The sequence below is a fragment of the Falco biarmicus genome, chromosome 18, assembly GCF_023638135.1.
Source record: "Falco biarmicus isolate bFalBia1 chromosome 18, bFalBia1.pri, whole genome shotgun sequence".
Taxonomy (NCBI): domain Eukaryota; kingdom Metazoa; phylum Chordata; class Aves; order Falconiformes; family Falconidae; genus Falco; species Falco biarmicus.
The window spans coordinates 3,977,246-3,999,918 of NC_079305.1; the positions used below are offsets into that span (position 1 = coordinate 3,977,246).

At 65.4% G+C, this 22,673-nt stretch overlaps 1 protein-coding gene across 9 annotated transcripts; it reads right to left on the reverse strand.

The window, feature by feature from the left end:
• Positions 1-169: 169 nt before the first annotated feature.
• Positions 170-21,542, reverse strand: BMP1 (bone morphogenetic protein 1). 9 transcript variants are annotated; one of them, XM_056363140.1, is made up of 20 exons: positions 21,298-21,539; positions 12,459-12,572; positions 12,228-12,380; positions 12,017-12,134; positions 10,948-11,126; positions 10,740-10,845; positions 9,706-9,830; positions 7,989-8,104; positions 7,613-7,715; positions 6,979-7,095; positions 6,754-6,899; positions 6,263-6,458; positions 6,048-6,173; positions 5,778-5,938; positions 5,478-5,658; positions 1,780-1,905; positions 1,566-1,693; positions 1,256-1,469; positions 901-1,151; positions 170-672 (listed from the first exon to the last, which is right to left on the reverse strand). In XM_056363140.1, exons 1-20 carry the CDS (start codon positions 21,437-21,439, stop codon positions 535-537), a joined length of 2,940 nt encoding a protein of 979 aa, XP_056219115.1. In that variant the 5' UTR covers positions 21,440-21,539; the 3' UTR covers positions 170-534. The 9 variants fall into 9 exon arrangements, 6 of the variants coding, with proteins under 6 accessions (XP_056219115.1, XP_056219116.1, XP_056219113.1 ...); XM_056363141.1 differs by having other exon boundaries at positions 170-669; positions 21,298-21,538; XM_056363138.1 differs by having other exon boundaries at positions 12,228-12,572; positions 21,298-21,540.
• Between the last annotated feature and the right edge of the window lie 1,131 nt (positions 21,543-22,673).

The window sequence follows — 22,673 nt, forward strand, 5'->3', positions numbered from 1 at the left end:
GCAGAAGCTGATGACAATTAGCTGCTTGCACTGCTCCTTCAGCTGCTCCTTGGGCAGCCCCCAGGGTGGGGGTCTGCTGCAGGGTTCTGGGGTGCTCTTGCCCCCTGGTCCAACCCCGTTTTCCTCGGGGGAGGCTGGGGTGGAAGCAAAGAGGCTGGGGCTGCCCCCCTCCAAGTACAAGGGTATTTATTTCATCGGTACAAGAGAGAGACAGCACCTTCTGTGTGTTGGGCTCTTCCCGGTTACTGGTTTGTACATTCAGAGAGCTGCGGCCGGCTCGAGGAAGGGGAGCGGGTCCCGCTCAGCCCCCCCCAGCGCCGGGGGGGCGGCTGCTGGCGGAGGGGACCCCCCCTCTGCCCTTGTGCCCATGGGCGCCCGAGCCCCGGGGCCCCGTACGAGCGTGTCTTGAGTGCTGAGGTTGGCTGTGTGCTCCTCCATGCAGTCTGTGCGGGGCAGTGCTCCCCGCTTCCTTCCTCCCTGCCCTCCTCCTCCTCCTCCTCCCCTGCCCGCGGGGGGGGCCAGGACCCCCGGCCCTCATTTCCTCGTGTGCAGCGTGTCCTGGAACTTGGTGCTGGTGTAGCGAAGGTGGAAACCCTTCTTGTTGATGGTGTCGTCCGAGTGGAAGCGGATCATCACCGAATCTCCGGCTGAGTAGACCTCCTCCGGGGGCTGCTGGGGTGAGGGAGAGGGGTGCTCAGAACCATGAGCATCCCCAGGATGGGGCAGGATTCACAACGGGGAGGGTGCAAAACCATTGCACCCCCATGTACCACCCCAAATATCCCCCCAGGGATTTCTCTGCACTGCTCTGGCTTGGCTCAGCTTCACCCATTGCCCCTGCAGCCTCACATCTCTGCTCCCCCCCAGCCCACCCCATCGTTCCCCCCACCCCCAGCTCACCCCGGACCCGCAGAAGCGACCGAGGCGCGGGGCTGTCCCGTCGTAGCCGTCGAAGAGCTCCATGTAGTCGTAGCCGCAGTCGGCTTCTTCCTCGATCTCGAAGGTCTGGAAGATGAGCTCCACGCCGTAGCCCTCCTCGGCCATGATCACCCACTCGCAGTCCGAGCCCCCCGGGTAGTTGTTATCCCCAAATTGTGCGTGTGAATACAAGTCCTTGGTCTTCACCTCAGCACGGACCTGGCCCCCGCACACTGGGGGAGAAGCCAACAGCGGCGGGGGGTGGGGTGGGTGGTTTAGGAGGGTCCGCGGTCTCCCCCCGCCCCAGCACCAGGTTTCCCCAGCCCCACGGTGGTACCTGTGGTGTGGGTAGCTTCGAAACCCTTCTTCTGGACGGAGTTATCGGAGACAAACTTGAGGAACATCTTGTTGCCCGAGGAGACGAGGGGCTCAGGCTCTTTGGCTCCACAGAAGCGGCCGAGCGCTGGGGCTTTGGCATCCTTGCCGTCGTAGATCTCCAGGTGGTCGTAGGCGCATTCCTGCTGCGCTTCCACGTCCAGCTCCGAGAAGGTCTGCGGAGGCGATGGCCGAGCCGCTGGCACCCAGGGGGCTCGCTGGACGGGACCCCCTGGTGCTGCCCACCCCCCTGGGACCCCCTCCATCCCTACCAGCTTGATGCGGTGCCCGGGCGTGGTGCTGATGGCCCAGGTGCACTCCTTCTTGCTGGGGTATTTATCAGGCCAGTTGGGGCTGGTGATGGTCCCCGAGATGGATGTCACCTTATGGTCGCAGCCGGCTGCGGGGACAACGATGGGGTCGTGGGTGCATGGGAAGGGGGGGTCCTGCTTGGGGACAGGGAGGGGGTCTGGGGTGCAGACCCACCTTCCTTGCAGTCGTGCTTGTTGTCGTGCAGCACAAAGCCGCTGCGGCACTGGCACTCGTAGCTGCCGAAGGAGTTGAGGCACTCATGCTGGCAGCCCCCGTTGTTCTTGGAGCACTCATCCTTGTCTGCCGAGAGAGCAGAGGGACCGCGGCTGAGCGGGGTGGGAGGGCGCAGCCGCCACCATCCCGGCACGGCACAGCCCTGCCCGCTGCGTGCCGGTCCCCAGCCCCACGCCGCTGCCCTCCGGGGAGCAACCAGCCAAGCAAGCGCCTACGGCCAGCAGCAAGCAGATCCACCGTCCCTCCTTGCCCGAGCCCGGGCAGCCCCCACGGGTGGGTGGGATGGGTCCTCCTCTCCATGGGCTCACCCACGGGCACAACCATTACCTGCTTAGGGTACGGATGGGGAAGGCAGAAAAACACACAGTGACAACCAAAGATGCACAAGAAAGACCAGGACGCGGGTGTCCCTCTTTACTCATCGATAGGGAAATGTCACAGACACGGTAAAAATCGGGAAAAAAAAGAACCACAAGGTCAGCTGGTCAATGACAAAAACAACGGGGATGGGGGTAAAACCAAAAAAAAAAAAAATTTTTCCAAAAAAAATTAAAAATAAGGCCAACAACCAGTTCTGTCAAGCAAGGGGGTGCCGGGGCTGGCGGCACGGCTCGGCTCGGCCCCGGTGTGCTCCCCACGGCACCCGGGACCGCGGCGTTCCTGAGAAAGATGGAGAGGACGGGATGGCTCAGGAGGGGCCCCGCGGCCGCTTCTGCAGGCGAAACTTCAGGCCGGGTGGGCGAGATTTCGGGGGCTGCAGCTGCTGCTTCTTCTCTGCAAAGAGAGAGGGAGAAAGGCGGGGAGCGATGGGGGAGTGGGGGGCGGTGGGGGGCAGTGGGGGCGGCGGGCATGCAGAGCGGCAGCCGGGGAAGCAAGGCAGCGGAGGGGACCCCCGCGAGCCCCTCGTGCAGCTGGGGCTCAGCGGCGAGCGGCTCTGTGGGGAGGAAGAGGAGGAGGAGGAGGCGGCAGTATGGTTGGCCCTGGGAGGATGAGGATGGGCTTCGGGTGGGTTCCTGGGGGTGGCCGGGCTGGGGGAGGCACGGGAACGGCAGCGGAGGGGTTCGGGCTCGCCCGGAGCAAGGTGCCCCCCTGGGCTGGCCCGTACTTACCTCCCGGTGCCCACCACCTGCCTGAGGTCCCTATGGCCGGCGTCTCGGGGCTCACCAGCCCCCCCCCCCCCCCCCCGAGCCCCCGCTTTGGGGCCAGGGTGGGATGCTCCATGGCCCATCGCCCCTCCTTACTCCCCCTCCCCATGGGGCGATGGTTTGGGGAGTGGGCAGCGGCAGGGGGGGGAAGCCAGCAGCAAGCGGGCACCAGCCACCCCAGCATCCCTCTCCGAACTCATAGCGATGCTGGAGAAGAGCATCCCTCCTGGAGCCAGCAGCAGCAGCGAGGGGGGGTCCTGCCCCAGCCCCCCAGCCCCTCGGGGCAGCCCCAAGCCCCGCGGCCGCCTCTCAACCGGAGGCTGTAACCTGACGTCTCCTAGGTCTGAGAGAGGAAGCGAGGCGGAAAGGCTCGTTTGGGGATGGGAAGGGGCTTCGGATGGGCCGGGTGGGCTCAGAGCAGCTCCAGCACCGGGGGAGCGAGCGCGGCATCACCCCGCCGGCAGGACGGAGGGAGCCTGGGCGGGTGAGACAAGAGCGGAGAGAGTTGGCAGAGGAAAGAAGCCCACCGGGTCGGTGTCTTTAGCAATCCTTTATTCTAACCAGCTTGCTCGCTGCGACCCGGCATTGCCGTGCGCTCACCGTTATCCCGGCGTGCATCCGATGGCTCCGGGCTGCTCACCGCCCCGCAGCCCCCACCTGCACCTATCACCCCGCTATGGACCCCCCGTGCACCAGGACTCGGTGGAGAGCCGGGGGGACGTACCTGGGTGCCGACACCGTGGTGGATTCCCGGGCGAACGCATCCTTACGCGCAAGCCAATGGGGAGCCGGCTGCTGCCTCCCATCGCCCCGGCCCGCGAAGAGGAGGAGGAGGAGGAGGAAGAGGAAGGGGCCACATCTTCATCGGGGGAAAACGGGTGCCCGGGCGGCCAGGCTGCCCGTGGCACCGAGGGGCAGGGCTCGGTGGCTGTCCGGGGAAGGGGCGCAGAGACCCTCCGCGGCTAAAAAGGAGCCGCACGGGAGATGCTTTGCCCAGGACTGGCCGGGAGAGACCCCTTGGGGGGGGACCGGAGGAGGGACCCTGGTGTAGCCGAGTCCTCCAGCGTGGTCCTGCTGCCAGGAAAGCCCGAGACCTGAACGGGGAGAGGCAGAGAGGGGGTTTGGTGGTCCAGGATAGGGGCAGCCCCCATGGGACCACCAGACATCCCAGTGAAAGAAGAAAGGCAAAGGGGAGAGGGAAGGAGCCCGAAGCGTGGTGAGGGGATACTCACCCGGCTGCCCCCTGGTCCCGCTGCCACTCGGCCGCTGGGCTTTCCCGAGGTCTCGCTTTGCTGGAGGGTGCCAGCTCCCGACGGCTGGGCCCCGCTGGGCCACCTTACTTGCCTTGGTTTTAATTAAAAAAATAAAGCAAAGACACTCTACCCCCGGCCCGCGGGTCTCTGCCCCTCTGGCCAGTGGCCGGGCTGCCTTGGGGAACCCCGAGGACTCCTGGGGGTGCCGGGTTCCGCCGCTGAGCAGCCACGCTTGCCCCTCAAAAATGGCCTCGACGGGGCCAAAAAGCAGCAGGAGGTGCAAGGCATCGGTGGTCCGACCCAGCCCAGCCCAGGAGGTGCTGTCGGTTGCTCATGGCCGGGCTGACGTCCAGGGCATCGCACCGTGCCGAGCAGGACGCTCTCTTGCAGGAGGGTCCCACGGCAGCCCCCCAGCCTGGGGACCAGCCCTGGGTGATGCTTGGCCACGGCCAGCGGTGCGTTTCGCTCCGTGTCCCCATCCCTACCCAACCCAAGACCCAGCCGAAGGTGACACCATCTCCTGGCGGGGTGGCCCAGGAGATGCGAGAGGACCAGCGAACAGACAGGGAGAGGCAGGTAATGGTTTTCGGGAGGAGGGACCACTCCAGAGACCTGAGACGTGGTGGTGGCCGGGTGCCGCTATCCCCCCCCCCGCCGGTGGTGGCCGGGATGCGGAGCATCCTGCCCAGGAAGCAGAGGAAGCCCGTGGCCGTGCAGCGTAGCGGGGTGTAGCAGCGCAGCAGGCAGCAGAGCGGGGCATTGCCACCCTCCCCACGGCAGTGCTGCCCGAGGGGTGCAGTGCCCGGCCCACGGTGGGGCTGGGGGGACAGAGAGCTGCTCCCCCCTGGCCAGCGCTGGCCCCTCCAGGGCTAAGCGCATCCCAGTCCCCAGCGCATCCCCCCTGCCCCTGCAGATGCAGCTGGAGCCCAGCACCCACCGGTCATTTGGGGACCCCCCAGGAGCACCCCAGCATCTGAAGTAGAACCCAATTGCTCTCCAAAAGAGGGGAAAAGCCCCAAAAGGCAGCAAAACGTGCTGCCAGCCAGGCTGCCAGAGGCTCGGAGGGGTTCAGACCCCGCAGGGCAACGACCCAGGGATCACCCTGCCACCGGGCGGGGACCGGGGGCTGCACCCCCTGGTGCGGGCAAGGACAGGCGTTAGCGGTGGTTTGGGGGCGCAGGGAGGGTCAGCTCAGTGAGGGAGGGCAGGGGACGCCCGTGCCAGGGCCGGGCGGCTCTACCTGAGAAGAAATGGGCTTTGAAGCCCTTTTTGGAGACGGTGTTGTCGGACTTGAACTCGATCCTCATGTTGTTGTACTGGGAGGTGATGACGTCCGGCTTCTCGGCGCCGCAGAACTTGCCGTGCAGCTTGGAGTCGGCGGTCAGCCCGCTGCGCACCTCCACGAAGTCGTATTTGCAGACCTGCGGGATGCAAGGGCCGGGGGACACGGGGCTGGCGGCACGGCCGTGCCACCCCGCGAGCCACCAGCAGCATCGGGGGGCGCGCACGGCGGAGAGGGGCTGCTCCCCGGCTGACTCACGTCATTGCCCTCAGTCTCAAAGAAGTCAAACTGCAGGGAGATGCGGTACTGGGTGGGGGCCACCAATTGCCAGATGCAGTTCTTGTTGGGGGGGTACTCCTTGGGCCACCCCGGGCTGGTGATGGAGCCGTTGAGCTTGGTGAGGAACCCTCCGCAGGCGGCTGCAGGGCGGGAGGCACCCAGCATCCATCACGTCCCGGGGGGTCCCTGGGATTAGGGATGCTGCCTGGGGTGGGGGTGGGGGGTGGGGGGTGGCAGGGGGATGCTCACCCTCGCAGCGGCGTTTGTCAGAGGCCAGCTCGTAGCCGGGGTCGCAGGCGCACTTGTAGCTGCCCAGGGTGTTGACGCAGCGCTGCTCGCAGCCGCCGTTATTGGGACGCGAGCACTCATCCACCTCTGGGCAGGGACAAGGGGGCTGAGCGGGCAGGCAGGGCTGCTGCCCCCTCCCCCCCCGGCCCCCGCTGCCCCCCCGGCGCATCTCCTACCTTTGAAGAAGTTGACGGCGAAGCCCGCCTTGTTGATGGAGCCGTCGGAGACGAATTTCATCCAGAGCTTGTTGGAGGTGCTCTTGATGTCGTCCGGTTTGTCGTAGCCGCAGTAGCGCCCGATGAGGCTGCTCGACTCGCCGCTGCCGTCCCGGATCTCCAGGTAGTCGTAGGCGCAGCTATCGTGCCTCTCGATCTGGCAGGCAGGGGGACACCGTCTTGGCCCAGCACCCCCAAACTCTGCCCAGCCCCTTCCCTTATGCCCACGCTCTCAGACCCACGCACCCACCAGCCCAGGGAGCCAGCCTGCTGCATGGGGAAACTGAGGCACAGAGGCGGTTGGGGAGAGACGTGGGTAGCCGGGCAGCAGCAGCCCCACGCCTGTCCCGTGGGGTGTGTTGGGTCGGGGGGGTGATGCTGGGGAGATTTTCCCTTCCCACCCCAGGGAAGTGGGGGGACTGGTGCGGTGGGGGGAGGGGATGGTCGCCCACCTCGAAGGACTGGAAGGTCAAGCCCACGTGGAAGCCCTCGGAGACGGTGATCTTCCAGACGCACACCTTGCTGGGCCGGTAGTCATCGGGGTAGTTGGGGGACTGGATGTGCCCATTGTCCTTCTTCACGTCCCCCCCACAGATGGCTGGAAAAGGGAGAAGAAGCTGCTTGAGCCCCCCTTGCCCCACCGCCGGCCCCGTTGCCCCCTCCCTGCCCGCCCCTACCTTCGTAGACGGCAAAGAAGCCTTTGCCCACCCAGTTGCTGCTGCTGCGAAACTCAACCCAGAGGCGGCTGTCGGTGGAGATGATGGGCTCGGGCAGCTTGTTCCCGCAGAACCTGCCTGGGGATGAAGGTGTGCTGGGCTGCCGCTGGCTGGGCACCCTCCTCTTCCTCGCCACCACATCCCAGTCCCCCCCAGCACCCCTTGCCAGCATCCTAAAGGGAAAGCGCTGCTTCTCCCCCCGCTCCCCTCCGGCTTGTCTGGCTGTTTCACAGAACGTGGTTATTTCAGAGTGCGGGGTCAGCTGGGATTTGGGGAACGTCCAGCTCAAGGGGACGGGATGAGATACTGGCATCTCCCTGGGGAGAGACGTGCTGGCCAACTGGGGTTTTCACCAGTTTCACTGGTGTGGGCGAGCAAACCGGGAGCCCCTTTCACCCTCAGAACCCCTCCGGGGCCAGCTCCCCCCGCCCCAGGGCTTTGGCACACGACAGTCGGGCAGGGATACAGGCGGAGGGGAGCCCCTCACCCCGCTGCCTGCACCCGGAGCATCCCCGCAGGGCAGAGGTGAGGGCAGCGGGCAGGCAGCGGGGCAGGCAGTGCCGGCCGGCCAGGCTAACAGCTCCCGGTTGGTTACCTCGCAGCGTGGCCTTTCTCCAGAACCCGTCTCTCACCTCCACGTAGTCGTACCAGCACAGCCGGCTTCGGTAGAGGTCCAGGGTGGTGAAGTTCAGGATGATCTAAGGTTGCGGAGGAAGAAAAACGTGGGGTGAGCCCCCTCCCCGCGCCCTGCGGGGTCTCCATCTGCCAGAGTGCAGTGCTGGGTGCCAGCGGTCCAGATGGCCCCTGGACCCACTCTGCGGCGATGCCCGGCAGCATCCTGGACCGCGGTGAGGCAGCGGGATACTGGGGTTAGGGGCACTCCAAAGAAAGGATGGGAGATGGGGCAGGGAGGGAGAGGAGGAGGGCCGGGAGGAGGTGGGGTGCCTCGGCGCTGCGCCAGCAGCTGGTACCTTCTCTCCGGGGGTGACGGAGATCCTCCAGACGCAGTGCATGTGGGCAGAGTATCCGTTGGGGAACTCAGGGGAGGAGAAGTTGCCCTGGCTGTCCTGGAGTGTCTCCCCGCAGGCTGCAAAGGGGGGAAAAGCAGGGGTCAGACCCCCGGGAAGCCCCCGGCATTGGGATAGGCAGCATCGGGTTTGGACCAGCCGCTTCGCCCTTTCGCCACCCACATCCTCATCCCCTAGGACCGCTCTGCCAAAAAGCCCCATCGCCGCCCCGCTGCAGCAACCCCCAAAAGCCCCAAACCTCACTGGCGTGGCCGGCGATGCCCCCAGCTCCCCAGCATCCCTTCGCAAACACTGTGCCCCCCTCCCAGCCGCCGACCCCCAGGGGCAGGATCCATCCCATGGCCCCCCTGTGCCCTGCCACGCCGCGGGGGCCCGGCTCGCCGCCTGGGCTCTGGGCAGGTTTACGCAGCCGTGGCTGGATCCGACCCAGCGCTGCCATCTGGAAGCCACATGACGCCGCGGCCACGGCACACGGCGCTTCGCTCCGGCTGTCGCGGGGCCAAGGCAGCCGCCCCCCACCTCCCGCTCGGGGGGCCGCGAGATGAAAGGTGAAATGTTAAAAAACAGGCAGCTTGAAACCTGGGCTCGTTGCCTTTTTTCCCTCCTGGCTTTACAGTGGAAACAAAGGGAAAGGAAAGCCAGAGTTGCAGAGGGGCTTTTTGCTTTTGGGCTTCTTTTTTCGGGCTTTCTTTTTTTTTTTTTGCCCCTCTCCGAGCTAATCGCTTTTCCTGCTTGTGCTCACAGTCCTGCTCCCCTGCAGCCCTTGAACGCGGCACGGCCGGCTGCTGGGGCCCCTCACAAAGGCGTCCCTCTTCCAGGCTGCTAATTAGTTGCTGGAATTAAGCAGGAGTGTGTGGGAGCCAAACTCCTTGCAGATGTTGCCGGTACAGTCCCGGAGCCCACGCCTGCAGCCGAGGGACTCCGTGCCAGTCTCCCCAGTGCCCAGGGCAATGCTGTTCCACATGAGCCATGGTCCGCAGCACCGTTCAAGGTGCCAAAATGTGCACCGGCCATGCCCACCATCCCTCGGCCTTGGGATGGGTGCGGTGGGACCATACTGTCCCATCCCACGGGTAACAGCCCTGCATAACGCCCGGCCCTGCCTCATCCAAAACCTTCTGGCTGTTGGGGTGGGTCAGAGGATGCTCTTGGGGGATGGTCTCTAAGGATGCTTTGCTCTCAGAAGACGCTCTGTTGTCAGAGGATGCTCTCAGGGGATGCTCTGCTCTTGGAGGATGCTCTTTGGGGGATGCTCTAGGGGGGATGCTCTTTTCTTGGAGGAGCGGGAGGAGAGGGCAGCTGAGGATGCCCTTGGTCACGGGGGCAGAGCCCCGTGGCTCACCGAGGTCTTGCATTTGGCTTCTGCTCACAAACACCCCAGAAAAGTGCCACGGATGGAGAAAGGCAACTTTTGTGGTCCTTGCAGGGGGTCTGATGGTGAGGAAGACCCCAAAGAGCATTGTTCCATTGGAAACAGGAGCTGCATCCAGGGTGATGCTTTCCTTGTCAATTCTTGGGGTGAAAGCGGAGTCATTCCCCGGGAGGCACGGCCTCGTGCACGCTGACCCCAGGCTGATCAGCCTGGTGGCCGCTGCAGCCCCCCAGCAGTGACAGACCACCCCGGCCCGGGGCCTGGCAGAGCCGTCCCGGTGGCACTCACCCGGGCAGCGGTAGAGCTTGCGGGCCTGGGCGATGTCCCCTTTGCTCAGACGCGTCCGCTGGCCGATGGCAGGTCGGACCCCATTCACGTCGTACTTGGGCAGGATGGTGTCCAGGAAGATGCCCCTAGGGCGAGAGCAGGCAGAGGCTGAGCAGCGGCTGGGAAGCACCGGGTTGTGGCTGCTCCCTGAAGGATGCTAAAAACAGCCTGGCTAATTAAGGCCTGCAGGCCGGTGAGTCAGCGGGGACGTGTCCCTGCCAGAGGTGACCGCGGGGACAGCATCCACCCTGCCCTGCAAAGGGATTCCATGGGGCTTCATCCTGCCCGGCATGCTGTGGCACGGTGCTGCTGGAGACGGGAGCCTTGCACCACAGGCATTAACTCCATGCAAGCTGCTAACCTGCCACCGTCCCTCGGGGCTTGGGACCCTGTGCCACCTTCCCTTGGGGCTGGGGACCCTGTGTCACCATCCCTTGGGGATGGGGTCCCTGTGCCACCATCTCTTGGGGCTGGGGACCCCACACTACTGTTACTTGGGGCTGGGAACCCTGTGCCACCTTCCTTCAGGACTGGGAACCCTGTGCCACCTTCCTTCAGGGATGGGGACCCTGTGCCACCTTACTTCAGGGCTGGGGACCCTGTGACACCTTCCTTCAGGGCTGGGGACCCTGTGACACCGTCCCTTGGGGCTTGGGACCCCATGCCACCATCCCTTGGGGCTGGGAACCCTGTGCCACCATCCCTCAGGGATGGGGACCCTGTGCCACCTTCCTTCGGGGTTGGGGACCCTGTGCCACCATCCCTTGGGGCTGGGGACCCCACACCACTGTCACTCAGGGCTGGGGACCCTGTGCCACCATTCCTTGGGGCTGGGGACCCCATGCCACTGTCCCTCGGGGCTGGGGACCCTGTGCCACCTTCCTTCGGGGTTGGGGACCCTGTGCCACCATCCCTTGGAGCTGGGGACCCCGTCCACAGTCACCAGCGCTGCAGGGAGGACGGGGACGTGCGGGCGAGCCACCCCAGCCACATACCTGGAGAAGGTGTTCCTGGCGTAGTGCATGATGCTGTCGAAATCATACGTCTCACCCAGCGACTCCACCTCCTCCGGCTCCATCTTCAAGAAGTTGTACTCCTGCCCTGCGGAGGCAGGAGGGAAGGGGACACCGTCAGAGGGGACCCCGGCTTTGGCAGCGCCCCATGGCAGGGAGGAGGAGGAGGAGGAGGGAGGCTGGTCCTTACCTGGCTGGATGTTCTCCCGGATGATGGAGACATGGTCGTCCCGGTCGGGGCGTGTGTGCTCGTGCCAAAACCCGATGACGTGGCCCAGCTCATGCACCACGATGCCGAATTTGTCACAGTTTTTGCCGATGGAGATGGCCTGGGGTCCCCCTCCTCGGCGGCCCACATAGGAACAGCACCTGGGGGGGAGATGGGGGGCACCAGGTGGATCAGTGGGATACCCCTGGGCCGTGGCCATCTCGGCGCTTCCCGGGTAAAGACATGACTGAGGGTGGGAGCATGAGCCCCCCTGGTCCCGTGCGGTGTGGACGCATCCCTGCTGCCTCAGCCGGCTGGAAGCTTCAGCAGCGCTGCCCACGCAGCGAGCTCCATGCCTCCAACCCCAGCTCTGCCTGGAAACTGGGAGAGCTCGGCTCCTGCCCCCAGGCTGCCTAGCAGGGCACGGCACAGCGTGGCACAGCTGCGGGCAGCCCCGGCATCCCAGGATGCTGCTGCCACGGGTGTCCATCCTGCACCCAGGATGGCCTCTTGCCCGTGCCCAGCTGCTCGGCTGGTCCGTGCCGGATCCAGGCTCAGGGTCCGCGCCCGTGCCGGGGCACAGGCCGGCACCCCCCGCCGCCATGCACAGCCTGTTCCAGGGGAAAGCCTCCTCCTAACCACCATCTGCTTGGCTGGGGCTGTGCCCTGACGCGTGAAGACGCTGAGCTCTTCCAAACCCCTGTTTCCTTTGGCATCAGCCCCGCTGCAAGCCCGGGCTGGTGCCGCGCCACCGACCTCAGCCCCCAGCCCGGGGTGACGACTGCCACAGCTCCCAGAGCTCCTGTGCCCCTGCCACCCGCAGGGACCAGACCCCAGGGACGGGTCCCCCTTCGCACCCCAGCCCTCCACGAACCCCAGTGGCTTGAGGGCCAGCCGGTTAGCACCACGCACGCGCCGACACGGGTGTTTTGGTGCCAAGGCACGGCAGCCAGACATGCTAATTACTGCTCCCACGAGCTGCCACGCTCCCTCCTTGCAAAAGCCATGGGACAGGGTGGTCCCGGTGCCTGGGACCCCCCCTCCAACATACCCACAGGGCCGGTAAGTGAAGACGATGTAGCTGTCCTCGTCGTTGCGCTCCAGGAAGGTGACGCAGGTGTGCTTCTCCCAGTGCCGCATCGCCTGCCGGAAGATGGCTCGCTGGCTGCCTGCAGGAGGGGGCGGCGGGGGCCATCAGCCGGCGTGGGGAAACTGAGGCACGCCGGGGATGGAGCATCCCCCCCCGGCTCGCCTGCACTCACCGCTGAAGTTGCCGCTGATCACGTAGGGGATGACCCCGTCTGGCCACACTCGCTCCGGCCGGGATGTGGCAGCACGGCGGCTGCGTGCCCGCTGCTGGCCCCGGCTGCGCCGTTGGTGGCCCGGCCGCCGGCTGGCACTGGTGGCATTGCTGCCTGTGGGGGTGGTGGGGGGTGAGCGCAGGCAGCCCCCGGGGATGGAGGTGGTTGGGAGGGCTGGGGCTGCGGTGGTACCTGAGGAGTTGGTGGGCAGGTACGTGATGGTGTGGCGTGCCAGGTCCACCACCCGGTCCACCTGGAAGAGCTTCAGATCCTCCTCATCCAGGGCGATGTCTCCCAGGAAGGCAGCTGGGGAGGCGGCGGGGAGGAGGTGTAACACCCCACGCCTACGCCGGGGGACCCCAAACCCCACCAGGGCTGGGGTTCCCAGGCCCAGCCCTTCCGCAAGCTGCTGAACAGGAAGGCAAGCCCTTCCTCCTCCTCCTCCTCCTCCCTCTTTCCTTCAGCTGGGGGCTGGGAGGGAAGCGAGCGTGGTGCCAGCCGGGCTCCCCCACTCCCCAGCCCGCCACCGTGTCGGCTCTCCCAGCAGCTGGAGCCAGCCCCACGCTGACATCTGGTTTGCATAAAGCCCGGTCCATCACTTTTTAGGGTTTCTGTTATTATTTGTGTTGCAAAAGTGATTTTTTTCTTCCTTTCCCTGCCCACCACCCCACCCCCACCCCCCCTGCTTTGTAAAACCCAACACTGGGCTCGGGACCCCCCTCCTGCCCCCCAGCCCGGTGTGAGCTCCAGCAGCCCCAGGATGCTCCGATGACCTCCAAGTCATCTGCCACCACGAAGCGAAGCCGTATGGCCCGGGAAGCTCCGGCTGCGCCCAGCACCCACAGGAACGGAGCCAGCCGAGGGGCGTCCGTCTGTCCGTCCATCTGCCGGGGCCAGGAGCCCCTCCAGCACCGCTCTGCCAAAGCTCCCGCGGGGCCGGGGCAGCAGAGATGCTTCAGCGTCACAGGGCTGGAGGACATAACGCTGCACAGCCCTTCCTCCTCCTCCTCCTCTTCCTCCCACCCTGCTCTCTGCCCTCCCGCTCGCCACTGCTTCGCTGTGAGTCAACGCTGCAGGACGCGGCTCCCGGCTTCGGCACTTGGCCGGCGCTGAGCCCCGGGGACCCGGCTTTTGCGGAAACGCCGCGGCTTGAGCACGAGGGCTGGCTGAGGTCATGGCGTGCCACCGCGCCAGCACCGGCACAGAGGCTCTGGATGTGGCTGCTGTGGGGTGGAGCTGGGTTTCTCACCCGGGTTTGTGGGTAGATGGGGCCAATGGGTGGTCCTGGGCACCCCCTGCCCTCGCCAGCCCATGGGGAAGGGCAGGGAATCGGCAGCAGTGGGGAGCGGGGTGGCTGGACCAGCGCAGGGGTTGATGGAGAGCGGTGCCAAGTTCGTGCTCCAAGCAATTAGCAAGTGGATCCCAAAAGAGCCACTAATTATGAAAACAAGATGGGACAATTAGGATAACCCTGACAGGTCCAAAACAACCAACACGGGGGGGCCAGAGGAACAGCCTGGGCACCCCGGTGCGGCCGGACCCTGCGCCTCTGCACGGCACCGAGCCCAAACCCTGCTCTGGCAGCAGCGTGGAGTGCTTTGGGGTGAAAAAAGCCACGTTTTGGGTCTGTCCCCAGCACCGGCGGGGCAGTGGGTGCATCCCAGCAGAAGCAGCTCTGGGGTGGAGAGCAGACCTGCGGCAGAGCCAAGGGAAGAGCAAACAAGCTGGGGCCGGCACCTCCCCTGGCACCGACCTGCCGCTGGCACGGCCAGGCTGCAATTTGAGGGCAGAGAAGAGGCAGGATCTGGCCCTGGCCTCCCTGCACCCTCCCCGGGGCAGGCAGGGAGAGACGTGTCCGAACGGGCAGCGTGGGGGAGGACCAGGGCCGGGAAGAAGGACGAGCATCCCGTGCCAAGAGCTGCATGGAAAGACAAGGGAAAGTAAGCTCGCTTACAGCAGAGCAAGCGCCGGCAGAGCCAAGTGATATAGAAACCATATGTGAGGGATTTGGGATACGTGAGAGAGCCGGGCAGGCGAGCATGGGGACGTGGGGCTGGTTTCCCAAGCAGTGCAAGGCAGCTCGACTCCCCAAAAAATCCCTGGCCTGGGGGGGAAGGAAGCTTGCTGTTCCCGGAGGGAACACTGGAGACGTGGGGTAGTGGCGAGGGGGTGTCCTGGCAGCGATCCCCGTTAAGGACACGTTGGGGACAAGCCCAAAGCGTTGGACTGAGAAACTTCCACGTTGGTTTGGGCTCCGGCCGCCTCCTCCTCCCACTCACTCCCCATGCAACCTGGCCCCGGCAACATGCAGAGTGGTTTGGGGGGTCTCTGCTCGCCAAAATCCCCCAGCCGCTGCTAACCTCCTCAAGGGGCTTTGCCAGAGACGCTGCCATGCTGCTGCCACTTGTCCCTTCCACTGTGTGCCGCAGCAGCTCACCAAGTGAGCATCCTCCCTCCGAGGTGGAGGGGACCCCCTGCAAGTGAAGGGGACCCCCTGCAAGTGGGGGGCTGATGGGGTGAAAGCGCTGTGCGGGGGGCAGGAGGGGTCCCAGGCCTGTGGGTGGTGAGGAGCTGGTGGGGGGCTTGGCAGAGCACAGGTCAGAGCAGGGGAGAGACATACGGCAGAGCCAGGCTGGGCTGCAGCGGGGAGGTGCCAGCCCGACTTGGAAGCAGACAGCACCCACCGAGGCACCGCAGCTCTTGGCACCCATGCCCTGCAGCACACACCCTCACCCTGCCGCGGCACGGTGCCGCTCGGGTGCCCAAGAGAGCCCAGGGCTCCCCAGCCATCCCCATTGTGGACCCAGTGCCCTGAGCTGTTCCCAGCCCGGGAGGCCGTGGGCTGTGCCGCATCCTGCCCTCTGCTCAGCCCAGCGCTGGCCCTGCAGGCACTGGGGGCAAGGTCCAAGCCGTGACGGAGCCAGCGGGGAGGATGCAGTGCCAGCGGGGCAGACGTGATGCCAGCAGGATGCGGTGCCAGCAGGCACCGGCTTCAAGGGCAGGCACTGCCATGGGGGCACAATGACCCCAGCGTCATCCCCATCGGCCAGGGTGGAACGGGGACAGAAATAGGGAAGGGGAGAGGGGGAGCATCCAGGCTCTGGCCATGCACATCGCTCCCACCACCCAGAAAACAACCAGCTGTTTGGGACCTGCTGCTGAGACTCCCACCGAGCTCTTCCTCACCCTGAAGCCAGGAGATAACTCAGCGCTCCGCTGTTGTTTGACTTTTTGTGCTATGTGTTTTCTTTTGGGTTCTTGGAACGGTGACGTAACCCCCGGGGCTGAAGCTCTAGACAAACAAGGTTTTTCATTCGGACCGGGGCCAACCCCTGCAGCACCCTGTGCCGATGCTACAGGCATCTCCTGCCCGCGCTGTCCCTGCAGGGTCCCTCTGTCCCTACTGCCACAGCACGCCAGGGATGCAGGAGCTACTCAGCATCCTTGATACGCATGGGCAGTGGAGAGGGGTACCCATGGGCCTGACCTCTCTGGCATCACCAGGAGTCTGGAATGAGCCTGACATCGCATTCCACCAAGGTTGGGAACCATATTGCACGACAAAAAAAAAAAAAAAAAAGCGGGAAGAGACTGGGGCGTGAACACAATGTTCTGGTGAGCAGGCAAAAGCAAACAGAGCGGTGGGGAAGGCTTGGCAGGGGACGGCAGCAGATAGGACAGGATCATGTTCCAGGTCAGTCTGGGGCAAAGAAGCCCCGGTGCGTGGCACTGGCTGGGAAGGACCCTCATACCTGTGTGACTCCCACCGCCCTCAAAGCAGCACTGGGCAGGATGGGCTCCGGCAGGACAACCAGCATCCCCTGCCTGGGAGCAAAGGCTCAGCCCAGCCTTCTCTCACTGGCTTAGCAGCTCCAGCCCAGCCACTGCGAGTCCTCGTGTGACGCCGAGCCACGAGCATCGCTCCTGGTGCGAGGCTGGAGCAGAGGGGAGGGTTTGGAGTGTGTGAGAAGGCAGGGAGAGAGCTGCTCTGCCCCAGCCGGGGACGGCAGCATTGCGGGGTGGGATGGAGGAGAGAGGTTTAATAGGTAGATCCCAGCCTCAGCCACTGCCGGGTCATAAAGCTGTGGAGTCACTGGGGCAGCATCCCACTGGCTCAGCAGAGCCGTTAAATATGTGAGGAATGCTCCTTGCGCCGCCCCCTCGCCCCCGCACGCCAGCCCAGCTGCAGCTCACGGCAAAACACACCAGGGCCATGGCGAAAGGAGCGGGCACCCTGGGCTGGGGGTCCCCCCTGGCCTCGGGGGTCTGCCCTGCCCGGAGAGCCCCGGGGTGGAGGCGTGGGTGCGAAGGCGGAGGGATGCAGAGCATCCCAGGGGCTGTGGGAGCAGGGGAGCAGCCCCCGGCTCCCGCTGCCTCCTGCCGAGGTCCCTGCTGGGTGCCAGGCGTCCCCCTGCTCCCCACAGCCTGCCAGCAGCTGGGAGAGACCCCACGGATGGGATGGAGGCATGCAGTGGGGGCAGCCGGACCTTCTCCTCTCCCCCAGCAGCGACACAGCCCCTCTCCTGGTGCCCCTCGCCGGCAGCCGGAGAGAGGGAGCCGCCAGCCTGTAAACGCCGGGGCGAGGAATATTTGCTTTCCCAGAGCACCTTCCGACGAGTGCAGCAGGCACAAAGCAGGAATTCAAGCCTTGGCAGTCAGGCTGGGAGCCAGGCCAGATCACAAGCACCTTTGCAACCAGTGGGGAAACTGAGGCACTGGGGGACAGAGCCGCTCGGCATCAAGGGGCAGCCCCCCTGGAGAGCCAGTCCTGGCACAGAGCTCTGGACCAGTTTTGTCCCTGCAGGCAGGCGGGACCCCCTGCCTGCTGTGTCCTCACCGGCGCATCCTTATCCCAGCCAGTGCCTTTGTGAGACCTGGTGCTGTACCAGCACCCAGCACCCTCCTGCCGGCAGCCCGGCTGTCCTCTCCCCAGGGTGTGGGCAGAAAGAGCATCCCAGCAGCCGGGGAAGGCAGAAATGCTGAAGAACGGTGTCCAAGGCGGAGGGATGATCTCTCTCCCTAGTTCCCCTCCTGCATTCATCTGCGGTGCAAGGCGCATCCCGCCCGGACGCAGCATTCCCTGGGCATCCGTGGCCAAACTCCCTCCGCAGCCCTGGGTATCGGCGTGTGGGCTCTGAGCCCTTTGCCCACTCTGTGCTGCACAGCATCACGTAAAGTAAGCACCGTGGGAGCCTGGCTTCTAAACACACAGCCCGCGGCAGCAAACTGCTTCCAGCTAAGGAGTGTCCGGGGGCAGGAGGGATGGTTTGGTCACTCCAGGGAAGGATTTTCCTTCTGCTCCTCTCCCATGACAGCAAAAAGAGGAGAAGGCCTCAGGATGCCAAACCTAAGGCATGTCAAAGCCCCCGGGATGGAGCCAGGAGCTCTGTGGAGCCGTGTGCGGGGAGCAGGCTCTCCCTGCCTCCCCTCCAAAGCCAGGGCGCTGAGCAAAACACAGCCCGGGCCAGCGGCACCGGTCACTTGTGAAAGGGAGAGCTGCTGGAAAGGAAAATATTTGCAAATTGCTCTGCCAAGGGGAGCGGAGGGGCAGGGGGGGGGGCTTGTTGTTGCATTCCCCTGCAAGGAGGGGAGCCCAGCGGCAGCGTGGCGAGAGCAGGGACCGGAGCCCATCGGTGATGGGAACGCGCCCCGACACCTGGCTCGGTGCATGTGGGGGTAACGCCGGCTCCCACAGCATGGGGCGGCCACGCCAGCAGGGCTGGCCCTGGCAGCGTCACTGTGCCCGTCCCTGCTGCCCAGCACCGGCTCTGCCACCGGACACCAGCTCCCAAGGGCTCCCAGACCTGTGTGCATCTGTCCCAGGGCTCTGGTGGCAAACACATGCTCCGTTGCACTTTTATTGCTCAATCCTGTCCCCACCAGGCCCACCCCAGGCACCGGTTAACTCTTTCCAAAGTTTGCTCGCAACTCCCTGGCCGCGCTGCTTAAGGGGCATATTCTCATTGCCTTTTGCACGTGTCTGGAGGGGGGGCTTGCCATGCAACCCCCCCCAGGTAGATGGGACAGGGGTGACCGACAGCCCTCGGCCAGGTTGTAAGCAGGACACCCGCTCTCCGCAGCTCAGCGGGATGCAGCAGGACACTGGCTTCTCTCCCTGCCACGATGCCAGAAGCCTCCGGGAAGCCCCAGCAAAGCCACGGGCAACCAAGAGGGCACGTTCTCACCCAGAAAACACCCCTGTGGCACAGCCAAGATAAAAAATTTAGGGAAAACTGCCCATGAGCCATGCTCCCTCCTTTCCCTGTATCCCTCCAGGCTGCTTTGTTCTCCCTGGGTCCGGCCGCAGCTCCCCAAGGCCGCCCCATCCCACTGGCCATGTGTTTCCCAGCCCCAGCACGGCGGCGGCGGCGGATAAAGCCTCAGGAAATGCTGTCTCCCCCCTTGCCACGACCCGCCGGCGTGAATCAGCAGCCGGAGTGTTTCCCAGGAGCCGGGAGCAGGGGGGGCAGCAAGGGCAGGCGGGCGACCGAGCCCCCCGGCTTCGCCATCGCACACCCGGCCCCCGCCGGAGCATGCCGCCGCGCCAAACGGGTGATTACACAAAGATAAAGCAGATCCCGGGATCAGGCTGAGATTTCCAAGGTCTCTGTGCCATCCCGAGCCCTGAACCGCAGGCCTCCCGCCGGCCCCGGCTCCGCGGGTGGATTTTTACCCTGCATGAATAAGTGACATATAACGGCTGGAAAATATTTTTGGGCAGCTTGACAAGTGTGACTGCAACCAGTAGCCTCCGCTGACTACGCCTGGAAAGTGTAATCTAGGTGAAACCCAGGCAGCCGGAGCCAGAGCGCTCCAGGCACGGCTGGGAAGCTCGTATGGCTGGGGAGGGGGGCTCAGGCCCCCAGCCCCGTCCATCCACGTGCTGCACCTCTGCCCACGGCTCTGCCACCGCCCCGTGGGCAGGAGATGCTGAGCCTCCCCATGAACAGCACGGGAGAGCAGATTCCCCCTAAGCACCCATCTCGGGGGGCTGCGTGAGCCCCTGCCAAGCTGCGCACCACCACGCTCCCCTCCCCACAAGCAGGGTGACAGCACGGCTGTGGGCGGCAGAAGCATGCCAGCCCCCCAGTTTAGCCAGGGACCCCCAGACATGGCCATGGAGCTGCACATGGGGAGTGAGGCGGGCTGCATCCCTGCGGCCAAATTGCTCAGCAGCCCCCCCGGGACCCCTGGGATGAGCCAAGAGCAAACCCTGGGGCTGGACGTGTTTGGTCAGTGCTGGTGCAGGCTCGGCAAACACAGCGAGCCCCGGCTGAGCTGCAACTCCAGCACGGCTGGGGTGGCGGGAGCAATGCCGACTGCCTTTCCCAGCCGGAGATGCGACCAGGATCCGACCCGCCGGCTGCTCTCTGCATCGCTGGGCACCGAGACCTGGATATCCTGCTGACCGGGTGAAGGGAAACTGGGGCCGCGGCTAATTCCTCCCTCCCGCTGCCCGGGGGTTGGTCCAAGGGCCGGATCTCCCAGCGGTCCCGTTTTGGCATCCCTGGAAGAGACGCGGCGGCACGGGCGGCTCTTCCCTGCCCGTGGTGGGGATGGCCCGCTGGCACCGCTGCAGGCGGGTGGCATCACCGGGGCGGCCACCGAGCTGCGGGCAGCCATCGGGTGGCCTCAGGATACCTCTGGCACGAGTTGTGCCAAGGAACCCAAATTCCTCTCCCGGTGCTTCCCCTCCCAGTAGCCCTGTTGGGAGCTGCGGTGATGGCGAGGCCTCGGTGCTCAGAGGTTTCCAGCTCAAAGCCTGGGGAAGGGGGGATTCATCACCCCAAAACAAAACCAAGCCCATGCATGGGTCAGGGGGTGTCGCGGGGGGCTCTGGCTGCTGGACCCCACCATCCTGGCCTTATGGAGCCCAACCCAGGGTAAATCCCCGGTTCAGGCGGTGCGTGGCAGGGCTGGATCCCCCCCCCCCCCCCCCCCCGGGCCCCCAGGGAAGAGCTGCTGTAATTAAATTAGTCACATAAGGATCTCGTAAAGGCAGGCGGGGTGGGGGGAGCAGCCGCTTCGCTGCCCCGGGAGGCGATGGGGGTTTTGGGGTGCAGAGGAGCAGGGAGGGGGGGGCAGCCCTGGGCCACCGGCAAAGGCAGCCTTAATTAGCTGGGTTCATCAGCGGACGAAGCCCTGTCTGTGCCGTGCAGGGGATGAAGTGGGAGCGCGGCGGAGGCTCCAGGCGGCTCTTCCCGGACAGTTTTGCAAGCCTAGCTGTTTCAGCCCGGGAGGGCAGGAAGGGAAGGATTTTTGGCCAGAAAAAGCCCTCATGGAGACAGACTTATATCAACAGCCGCCTTCCAGTGCAGACAATGCCATTAAAGAGAAACGTGATCCTCCAGCCAGGACCCGCCAGACCCCTGCCCTCGCCTCCGTGCGCAGCCCTGCCTGTCCCTCCCGTGCCTCAGTTTCCCCCCTCCCCAAATCCTTCCACCGCGCTCTGGGAGACTGGGGCTGTCCCCCCACCCCGCGGCACCCAGCCTGCTCCCAGCCCTCCCAGAATCTGAAGGACAGCTCGGCAGCCCCCCGACCCAGCACAGAGGGACCCCAGCCCCTGGCAAACACCCGCCCGGGGCTGAGCCTGGCCCGGGACGGCTGCAGCCCGGGGTGGGGGGTGGCGAGCTGGCCCTCGCTGGGCTTTGGGAGCGGGGAAAGCCAGGGGGCACGGGGCGCTGGGGTGTGCTGGGGTGGGCTAAGGGGGGGCTGCCCGCTGCCTTTGACAGCTGTCGGTGCGGCCAAGGCTGGGGAGAGAAAGCGGGGCGCCTGGCCAGCCCCCCCCCCCCCCGCTCCCCCCCCCTAAGTACAACCAGATGCAGCCCCGAGCGGGGCCGGCTGTGCCCCCACCCCACCCCGGGCAGCGGGGAGCCCCCGGCCCCGGGGCCAGCACGAAGTTTCCCCGTGCAAAGCCCCGAAGTGCGGGGCACACTCACACTCACTCACACTCACTCACACTCACACCAGCACCCCCGCGCTCCCCTTTGTCTGCCCGGCCGCCCCCCGGCGCGCATCCCCCGGGTCCTACCGGCTTTGCAGGGGTCCTTGTAGTCCAGGGGCTCCGCGTCCTCCTCCTCCTCCTCCTCCAGCACGTAGGAGTAGTCGGGGAAGTGCATGGCCCGGGCCAGGAGCAGGCAGAGCAGCAGCCCGCAGCTCCGCAGCCCGGCCATGGCTCCGCGGGCAGCGGGCGGAGGAGGGGGGGCAGGGGGGGGCGGCTTTTTTCCCCCCCCTCTCTTCCCTTCTTTCCTTCCCTTCTCCGCTCCCTTTTTTTTTTTTTTTTTCCCCTCCTCTCTCTCCCCCTTCTTTTTTTTTTTTTCCCCTTGTTTTTTTTTTTTCTTGGTTGTTTTTTTTTTTTTTTTTTTTTTTAGGGAAATGAGATCTGGCGGGGGCGGGTTCAAGCGCGGAGCTCGGCCCCTGCAGCCCCGGGCGCAGGGCTGGGAGCGGGGCCAGCGCCGGGGGGGCGGGGGGGGGCCGCGTTGCTGCCGGGGTCCCGGCCCGCAGCCCCCCCCCAGCCACCGACCCGCAGCCCCCGGTCCCGCTCCTGCACCCCTTGGTCCCGGTCGTGCCCCCCCCCGTCCCGTCCCGTATCGTCCCGTCCCGATCCTGCCCTCCCCGGGCTCATCCTGCGTCTCCCAGCACCATTCCTGACCCCCCCCGGTCCCATTCCGTGTCCCCCAGCACCGATCCTGCCCTCCCAGATCCCATCCAGTGTCCCCCAGCACCGATTCTGACCCCCCAGGTCCCATTCTGCATCCCCCAACACCGATCCTGACCCCCAGGTTCCATCCTGTGTCCCCCAGCACCAATTCTGCCCTCCCAGATCCCATTCTGCATCCCCCAACACCGATCCTGACCCCCAGGTTCCATCCTGTGTACCCCAGCACCAATTCTGCCCTCCCAGGTCCCATCCAGTGTCCCCCAGCACTGATCCTGACCCCTCAGTCCCTCCCCGTATCCCACAGCACCGATTCTGACCCCCCAGGTCTCATTCTGCATCCCCCAACACTGATCCTGACCCCATCCTGTGTCCCCCAGCACCAATTCTGACCCCCCAGGTCCCATCCCGTATCCCCCAACACTGATCCTGACCCCCAGGTTCCATCCTGTGTCCCCCAGCACCAATTCTGCCCTCCCAGGTCCCATCCCGTATCCCCCAACACTGATCCTGACCCCCAGGTTCCATCCTGTGTCCCCCAGCACCAATTCTGCCTTCCCAGGTCCCATCCCGTATCCCCCAACACCGATCCTGACCCCCAGGTTCCATCCTGTGTCCCCCAGCACCAATTCTGCCCTCCCAGGTCCCATCCAGTGTCCCCCAGCACTGATCCTGACCCCTCAGTCCCATCCCGTATCCCTCAGCACCAATCCTGACCTCCCCAGGCCCATCCCATATTCCCCTGTACC